The sequence below is a fragment of the Mus musculus genome, chromosome 17 (genome assembly GCF_000001635.26).
Source record: "Mus musculus strain C57BL/6J chromosome 17, GRCm38.p6 C57BL/6J".
NCBI lineage: Eukaryota > Metazoa > Chordata > Mammalia > Rodentia > Muridae > Mus > Mus musculus.
Window position 1 is genome coordinate 38,412,174 of NC_000083.6, and position 9,990 is coordinate 38,422,163.

General features: G+C 33.4%; 1 protein-coding gene across 1 annotated transcript; it reads right to left on the reverse strand.

The window, feature by feature from the left end:
- Positions 1-4,300: 4,300 nt before the first annotated feature.
- Positions 4,301-8,012, reverse strand: Esp36 (exocrine gland secreted peptide 36). Its single transcript, NM_001177587.1, has 4 exons — positions 7,934-8,012; positions 7,245-7,350; positions 6,772-6,842; positions 4,301-5,161 (listed from the first exon to the last, which is right to left on the reverse strand). Exons 3-4 carry the CDS (start codon positions 6,823-6,825, stop codon positions 4,862-4,864), a joined length of 354 nt encoding a protein of 117 aa, NP_001171058.1. The 5' UTR covers positions 6,826-6,842; positions 7,245-7,350; positions 7,934-8,012; the 3' UTR covers positions 4,301-4,861.
- Between the last annotated feature and the right edge of the window lie 1,978 nt (positions 8,013-9,990).

Genomic DNA, 9,990 nt, shown 5'->3' on the forward strand with positions numbered 1-9,990 from the left:
CTTGGCCTGGGCATTTTCTTTTAGCATCTTCTGTATGTCTGGATTTAAGGAAAGATATTGTTAAACTTAGTATTGTTGTGAAATATTTTGTTTTCTGTATCTATCAGGACTGAAACTTTTGCTGAGTATACTAGCCTAGGCAAGCATCTGTGCTTATTTAGAGACTGCAGGATATCAAGATAGGACTTTCTAGGTTTTAGAGTCTCTGTTGAGATGTTGAGTTTAATTCTAGTAGGTCTGCCTTTATATGTTACTTGGTCTTTTACCATTACAGGCTTTAGTATTATATCTTTGTTTTGTACATTTAGTTTTTAGATGATTACTTGGTGGTAGGATTTTTTCTTTCTTTTTCTCCCTTTTCTATTTGGTAAAAGTTGTTTGTACATTGCTAAGTCTCTCTTAATTTAGGTTAGAGTCATTCTCTTTTATGACTGTTTAAAATACTATCTGCATTTGAGCTGAGATTCTTCTTCTATTAATATTATTTTTGTCTTTTCACTATGTCTCATATTTCCTGGATGTTTTATTTCAGAAAAAAATTTAAGTTTACCATTTTCTTCGACAAATGCATTGATTTCTTCTACTGTATTTTCTATGCTTAAGATTCTTTCTTTGATGTAGTGTAATTTGTAGTTGAAGCTTGCATATATAGTATCTGTTCTTTTATACAGGATTTTCCTGTGTGGAAATCCCTCACTTTGTGGTCTTTCTTTCTTTCTTTCTTTCTTTCTTTCTTTCTTTCTTTCTTTCTTTCTTTCTTCTTTCTTTCCCCCTCTCTTGCTCTTGCTCTCTTTCTTTTTTTCTTTTTCTTCATCTGGTGGTTTGAAAAATGCTAAGTCCATGGGAATTTGTATTTTTAGGGGATGTGGTCTTGTTGGATGAAGTTTGTCACTATGCTAAATCCCTTCCCAGTACAGAGGAGATGCTCCTCTTGTCAGTTTGTGGAATAGAGTCTCCTCCTGGCTGCCTTTGGACAAATATGTAGAAATCTCATCTTCTCCATCACTCTGTCTGCCTGCAAACCACCATGCTACTGGTCATGATGACAATGGACTAAACCTCTGAAACTGTAAGGCAGCTTTACTTAAATTATTATTTTATTGGGGTTGTCATCATAATATGTCTCTTCCAAGCAATGAAACCCTAAGTAAAACAATTCTACTTCCATTTTCCTGGCTTGAAATATTTTATCATCACCTTCACCAGTTTGAATGGATTTTCCTTTATTTCTGATAGAATTTTTTTCATTTCTTCTTTAAAGGACTCTATCATCTTTATAAGAGTTGGATTAAAGGTGCTTTTCTCGTGCTTCAATTATAATAGAATATACAGGCCTTGCTGTAAATAGGACAGCTGTGCTCTGGGTGTGCCATATTTCCTGGCTGTTGTGGATTGTGTTCTATTACTAGCCTTTAGCAACCTGGGGTATCAGTTATTATGAGTTCACATGGTGACTTATGAGTTTATTTTCTTAGTTCTGAGTTTGGATGTCCTCTTTTGCATCCTTGTTTTCTGTTGCCCACATCTTCTGGCCTGATTGACTTGGGATTCTAATTACTGTCTCTTTACTTTCAGTGTTGTGTGTTACCTGTGATTTTTGTATCCTGCTTGGCCTCTGAGACTTAGGGTCCTAATCTTGTCTCTGTGGTCACTAATACCACCCTGCCTTGATGGCCCTCATGCAACTCGACCTTAGAAAAAGCAGCAGGAATTTTGGACTAGAAAAATGAATTCAGAGGATAGAGCTCAGTATAAGGCTGTTGTGTGTGTTTTAAGGGGAATTGTTGAGCAAGGGCTTAAGGCATGGTCTTACCTGCTTTCCTCTGCTATTGACAGGCATCCAGGAAAGCAAGCAGTTATTGGCTAGGAAATAGAATTCAGGAGACAGCTTTCAAAGCAGATATTTTAAAAATACACTGTTAGAGATATCTATAGATTACTAAAATTAAACATGACTAAATGTATAAGTAAAGCACATGTCTGAGTTCCATTCCAGTCCATTCGTTAATATTTCTTTAAGGATAGATCACACAATGAAATCAGTGGCATGGCTTTTAATGGTGTACATAGACAGAAATAGACACTCCGTTAGATATGACACAGACAACAAACTAATGAACCAATTCTATTCATATCTAAACTGGTTAAACAATTACTTTATTACTGTCCTTTACAGAAATGTGATGGAAGTGATTCATGGAGGACAATAGGTGTCTTAGGCAGCTGTGTCACCTTATCTCATCATGGCTGAAAACTTTCAGACATTCTCCTGCAAGTTCCTTCATACATGGGTCTCCCTGTGCTAATATCAAGCAGCTTCTGAAAAATGCTACCTTTTCATAGGAAGTGAAAATTTTATCTTTCTGGGTTCCCTGAAACCTCTCTCAGTTTGACAAACTTCTTGAGTCTATTGAGCTTCCTTCTTGCACAAGGGGCACCTCTTCCAATTTTAGGAAAGAACTACAGGATAAGAACTCATAAAATCCATCCCAGTAAATACAATAAGCATGCTTAGAAAAAGCACTTCAGCACAAAAATGTTTTTAATTTAAAAATTAAAATGTATATCAGTTGTATTCTCACTAGTACGATAACTTTCAAATACATGTATCAAATATGATTGAATATTTTGGTTTAACCAGCTTATAAAATTTCAATGAATTTTACAAACAAATAGCAATACAAGGTGTGTATTGTGAAGTAGATATATAATATTTATGAAAATTATTGACAGGGTAATAGTAAAAAAAAATTCTCAATGAGGCTACAAATGAGATGCATGGGTAAAATGCCTGTCATGCATGCATGGATTTGAGTTTGGAAATCTAACAAAAAACATAAAGCAGCGGGTATGCTGCCATACTATTACCTCAGCATTGGAAGGGTATGAAAGTTAAGTCCAAGAAGTTCTTGGAAAACCAGTAGAGCAATCAGCAATCTTTGATTTTAATGAGAGAACAAATCTCAATAAACACGAGGGGCAGTAGCTCCTCCACCCAGAGAAGATCAGAAAATCACAGTTTCATTAAAAATGGTGGCATAGATTATCCTGCTGTTATTGAATTGGAAGGTTTGTGAGCCAGAGTTGTATTTAGGTAAAAGTAGAAAGATTTGTATAATCTAGAGAGTTTGATTTACATTGTAGATTGAAATAAAACTGTTTCTGCTCCACATTAATTTGCAGAAAAGCCATTGTTAGCAAGCTTACAATTTACTTTATTTTATTTTCTCCTTTATATTTCTGTCATTAGTAAGATGTGACTGTCTATGTTAGGAATTAAAAACTGTGTTTAAAATTTAACTTATATTACAAAATTAAACGATTTCCTTGTCTTTTTCTGAATCATATGGCTTAGTAGATGATATTCTCTTCTTATAAGTTAAAAATCTCAAACAAATAAAAAAAATAGATCATTGCAAATGACTTTCTAAGAACTAAGGAGAAGATACAGACAGTGACAAATTAAAACATCAATAGTCCCCATCAAAAGCTACATGTGAAGCAAACAGTGAACTGAAAAAAGAAAAAAGAAACAAAGGCAAGACATTCAAATCTTACCTCAAATGCCCTATGAGGTTTGTGCAGTGAATATTTATGGGAAAATATTCATTTTAGTCCTATAGGAGAAGTTGTGGGAGGGTAGCCAACCAACTTGAAATACAAGAGTGCATGCTGTTCTATTTATAAGTGTTTATCTTCAAAAAGAAGTAATTTAACAATGCCTTATTTAAGTTTTGAAGAACTCATCTCATTTGAATGAATATGACCATCCAGCTCAGACTTTCTTCTTTTCCATATTGAAAAAAATAGGCTGTGTTTCACCAGTAGAGGCCTGCACAAAACTAGGCTTGTGATTATTCAATCATTGATGTGAAAGAGTCTCAACTGACCTTGTTACTGTCTAAGAAGTCACTGGTAGTGAACAGTACTGGAGCAGGTGGAGTCATCTTTAATTTGCCTTTGTATAAGGGATCAGTTTATACAAATAACCATGTTTCTAACCCTGGTTACCCCAAGATATCACAAATAACTACAGAAAAAAAAGCAAGAATCAGGAGAGCATATATTTGGAAAAATTGACTGAAGTGCATCTGTGTTTGATGGAAATAAGAGAGCCTGGAATAGAAGTTTCATAAAAACCTATCACATGCTTATATAAAATCTTCAAAAAATCACCTGAAAGAGGAAAAAAAAAACCATGACAAATATCTCTGTATAACTACAAATGGTCATAGCCAGCATGAAGTATAGTTCATTTTCATTCGCATCTGATCAGATTACAATAAGGAAGCGCGGGAGGCCCATGATGATTTTATTGGAAATCTTGCCAATTATGATTTCTGAGTATAAGACAGAAGTTCTCATCTTGTTAATGAGATAATGAGTTAATGACTCCCTTTGGGGTCACATACCAGATATCATAAATATCAGATATTTATATAACAATTTATGATATTAACAGATTGAGAGCTATGATATAGCAGTGAGAATAAATTTATGGATATGGATTACCACACAACATGAGATAATGTAGTCAAGATTAGCAGCATTGAGAAACACCAATTTAAGGAAGGAAAGTTTAGGATAGTAATTTTGAAGTGATGCTAATACCTATTACATCCACTGCTTGCACAGAACACTATTCGCCCTCAAAAATGGAGAACTATTTTTCATAATGAATTAAATTTATTTACACTCTCATTCATCTTGTGTTTATGTGGTTATGTGAATAGTAAATAGACTTGAAAAATAAGGATCACAGTATTTAGGACACTATGAGGCTTCTAGTATATTAAAAAGGTCCTCAGTACATATTAATTTCAAGTATTTGTCAAAACTGTTTTTGAATGAGAGAGTATAATTAGGTTTTGTGCCTAATACTATTCCATGAATTGGACATTCTAGTAAAGATTTCTATGTTCATTGTTTCTATTATAAACATAGTGTTAGTTGTTTGTGAAACAGAAGAACAGGTGTTCAAAAGGAAATCATTGAATAAGCCTTGAAACTGTATATTAATTTGGTAGGAACCTTGTAAATTATGGCCAACATCTTCTATGTTAATTCTCATATTTTTGCAGTCAATCTCTTCAAAGACAATATTCCCATTTGTCTTGTGATCAGCAGATATTTTGGGTTCTTTCTGAGTCTCTGGTAGTACCTGACATAGAGATAGTTTTTCATAACAAAGTTTACAGTAAGAAGCACAAAGCCTATAGAATTATATTTACATGATGCAATAAGATTAGAAGAGTCTGTGAGCTCATGACAATGCAGGAATTTCCTGGCTGTACATTTCACCTGTCACCCTGTGTTAGAGAGGGTTTAACTCAGTGCAAAAGGAGACTTCTTATCCAGTACTCTAAAGGGATTATTATTCATATTTGGAGCAAAATTTCAAGGTTTCTCACACAAAACCTCTGGATATTAATACAACAATTATTTTTTGTCTATTTGAGAAGAACGTATTGATCTAGTGAAGTGATTGTTTCTCATTTTGCTCACGTTAGTAATAGTGAGGTAAGTAATTACCAAGTAGCACTGGTAAAAATCATACATTTTAGATACTTTCTACCAATCATAGAACATAGATATGTGCACGTGAGAACTGACTTAAAATTCTTGTAAGTTGTCATAAAAGGATCTAAGTTTGACTTTCTATAACAATTTGATAGCTAGTGAATAAGACACTATTTAAGGACATGTAAATGGCATTGTGCAATTAAATATTTTATCTGATATTTTAGAGTGAATTTTCTACTTGACCATGAACATAGATTGATTTCAATACAGTTTTCTAGTTCTGCCTTTATAGATCTTATATATGTCAATTGGCTAATGTCTAACTATATTTCTTTTCTCTTTTATAATCCCAAGAACATGGACTATTATAGTGTTCTTGAACATAAAGAACCAACGCACTAAAGAATTATTTATAGAAAGAATACACCTACTACACATCTTTAAAAGTTATTTCATTGCATCTAAACCAATATTATCACCTCCAACCTATATCCGTAAAACTCAAAATGATAGAAACTGACTTAATGCTAAAGATGGGTTTTCATAAGAGACAATGTAATAATAATTTTCTGCTTCTTATGCCGTCTTCCTTTGTATATAAATTTTATTTTATGTTGGAAGTATTTTAATGAATTTCAGTATAATATACATTAAAATGAAGATATTTTAAAAATTGTTGAGAATATGTAAAATATTTTCATCCATATGAAACAAACATTATATCAGCAATTCTATAAAAAAAACCTGATTGCTACAAAGCATGGTATGGTTTATTTATCTCTTGAATTGAGGCTAAATTTGCATACTATAAAGGATAAAGGATAACTTTGACTGTTGGTCTTCACACTCAACTTTATTTAAAATGTAATTGTTCTCCTGCCCTTATATCATAGTGAGAACTTTCAACAAAAGGCATGCTTCATAATTGAATTCAACTCTTATTCTTTGCAAATGATATTCAATCTCAAACCCCTAAATATCTAATTTTGAGATCTGGTTAGTAGAATGTATTTGTAGTGTACATACATTAACATGTAGCTAGTTGTCATCTGCCACTGGTGTATATTATATTAGCCAGTGGGAAACAGTGTAAACTTAATCAGATATCATCATAGTTCTGATTAGAGATTCAAGACTACCCCAAAATTCTGTAACATATTAGAATCTTTAGATTTAAGTACTATGAAGAAACGTGATGAATCACAAAATTTTTAGGTAGCTCAGAGATGATTACCCATTTTAACTTACCCTGCCTTCAGTGAGCATTGATGGTAGTGGCAAAGTTAAAATAAAAAACATCATCAAGAAGGAAGTCTTCACTGAAACCAATCAAAGAGAATATCTTAGTTTCAGTAAGCAGTGTTGGAGACACAAAGTTTAACCACAGTATTAATAGAAGTTATGTCCACACAAATAATTATGTGTGACAATATCTTTAACAGTACCACTAGAAAGGAAAGAGATATTATGGGGGTCTATGTAGCTTCATTGTTCCTGACTTGCCTCTTATACAAATGTTACTTAAGCTAATACATTTTTTTAAACTCTTATTTGTGTATTTGCCAACAGAGGAGAATTCCTAGTTTATGTAAACACACTCTGCTCATTATACATAGTATTCACTCTCAGTCATTGCCAAATCCTATATCTCTTAGAAGTTATTAAGGCCACTAAGTGTAAAACCATTAGCCTTTGTGTTGGAATTCATAGAAATAGCTTACCTTGTAATTTGCATAGATGGTATCTCATTTTGTATGGTGTGTGTACATTTTGCTCCTTCAAACTCCTTTTTAATTTGTATGTGAATTGCGTCAGATTGTTTTCTGGCTGAAAGTCAATGCAGTCATTTCCAGCAAACAACAAGTTCAGTTTAAATTTGTTATTCCATTTACTGATTTTTCTCTCTTCAAACCCTTCAGTATGCTTCATAATGCTCTCTTTACAACAATACTCTGTTTTTACATTGGCTTTTACTGCTAAAATTTGAATCAGAACCTCACCATACACATATGTAATGTCTTTTACTTGCTTTTACTTAATTCATACAAATTGAAAAAAAAAAAAACTGTCTGGGTTATCACTGCCTATACATTTCAGAGTAATCCCATTTATTTTTCTTTCTGGTGGAACAAAAAATAGTGAATTGCAAGTAAAACCCACACTTCATATGACACATTATGTCAAATGGGGCCATACTATCTATCATGGGAAGATGAGGAAATGTCATGAAACTGATTTTTCTAGCCAACCGTATAGGTGTGTATATTGTTTCCAAATTGACCAGATTAATTCTTGAAGATTGCTGTGCAGTCCATAACTTTTCCATATATTTTAAAGCCTGAAGCTGTAATGTGTCACTATCCACTGTAATCTTAACATTGTAACTACTTTCATCACACTTGTAACTTACGTTCATGCTCCACAGTCTTAGATGTATTTTCTTATTTCATAGACTTTCAGTTCATTCAGTTCCTGTTGCAAGCTTCTGTGTTTCTCTAGCTCTCTTTCTTTCTTATTTTCATTGGGTAGAGGTGTGTCTTTAGAGTTTTGAAGCAAGACGTGGTTATCCTGCATTGGTTGCTCTTCCCAGAAAATTGAATTAATTGAGGAGTTTCTCTTGGATTCTAGTCCTTGAGCATTAGAATATTTAAGATAGTGACATTGGACAGCAGCTTTGATTACTTTTCCAGCTTATTGATTGTTGGTCCAACAATCTACTATTTTGTCTTTGTTCCTGGAGATTTCCTTCTATACCTTTTTCAACCCAGAGATGTAGGTAAGAGACTCATGGCCATTTTCCCTACGTGCCAAGCATATCTTTTATATTTACTACAATGTTCTCTTGCTATTGTGTTGATCTCATATTTTTGAAGACATTAAAGAATATACAAACATAAGTTTACATAATAAATTTTAGGTTTGTGAACATTTAGTATAGTATGGCTTGTCTTTCCTCTTTATAAAACAAGATGTATTTTTTGAAAGAGAAAATTATCCTTGACATTAATAAAAATGACTTGATACTTATGATTCAATTTGGGAGATTGTTGTGATAATATGAAAGGATATTAGAAACATATCAGAATAAAACAATAATTTACTTCAGCAGTTAAACTGTATGAGAAAACACCTAATAGAGAAAACACAAAGCCTAAACACCAACAAGAATAATATCAAGCAAGCAACAAACAACAAACAAACAGCACCCAAGCTCAAATATTTAACAAGTCACTGATATTCCATCAATTTTTCCACATATCATTTCACACCTTCAAGGATCAATTTCATTATCTCATCTTCTACTTTAGTAACCTACAAATCTTCCTTAGATAATTTTTTACCTCACATTCTCTGTTTCATGCAGTGCCCAGATATTTCAGCCGTATTTTGAGGAGAATTAAACAGTTTGTGAATGAATTGTTTTAAGCTTATAACTAGACCTATATTACCTTTATTTCCCACGTCCCTAGGATTATATAGGTCAGGGGCTTTGTATTAAAAGGTGAATATATGGATAAAGGAGATAAGATGTGGGAAACCAACAAAGGAACAAATGAAAAAGCAGGTATGTAGGCTCTTACTAGGGCTTCAGGGAAGAAATTCAAAAGGAGACAAAAGAACAAGAGAGAAATACACAAAGACTTACTCAAAGATTATTAATGGGTTATATTTTTATATTAGATAGAATTACAATTTATATAATAATATAAATGTATGTATATGCATATATATTTGTATGTATATACACAGAAATATACTCTCTCTCTCTCTCTGTGTGTGTGTGTGTGTGTGTGTGTGTGTGTTTCTCAAAGGAGCTGACACTACTTGGTCTAACAGTTCCCACAAAGAAACGTAAACTAATAAACATACTAGATTCAGGCATGAAAAAATATTTTTAAAGGAAAGTATATCAAATTAGACCTGATGATGCCCAAGAATATATAAAGTATACCCTATACTCACTTATATGACTCCTGGGTATACATTCAGAGTACATTTTGCCATTCCACAGGGAACTTGCTCTACCATGTTCTTAGCATCTTTATGATTAATAGCAGAAACTGAAAACAACCTAGATATATGTCAATTAAGAATGGGTAAATAAAGAGGTATTACTAAGCCATTATAAACTTCCTAAACACATGAAACTCAAGAAAAATTAAGACTGAAGTGTGGACACTATGCCCCTCCTTAGAAGTGGGAACAAAACACCCTTGGAAGGAGTTACAGAGACAAAGTTTGGAGCTGAGATGAAAGGATGGACCATGTAGAGACTGCCATATCCAGGGATCCACCCATAATCAGCATCCAAACGCTGCCACCATTGCATACACTAGCAAGATTTTATCGAAAGGACCCAGATGTAGCTGTCTCTTGTGAGACTATGCCGGGGCCTAGCAAATACAGAAGTGGATGCTCACAGTCAGCTAATGGATGGATCACAGGGCTCCCAATGGAGGAGCTAGA

Bases quoted from the DNA above. Each gene is read 5' to 3' on its own strand.
- Esp36 (NM_001177587.1), bottom strand. From the start codon at position 6,825: ATGATGTTTTTTATTTTAACTTTGCCACTACCATCAATGCTCACTGAA. The intron at 5,162-6,771 runs GTAAGTTAAAAT...TCTCTATGTCAG, and splicing joins CAATGCTCACTGAAGGCAGG to GTACTACCAGAGACTCAGAA.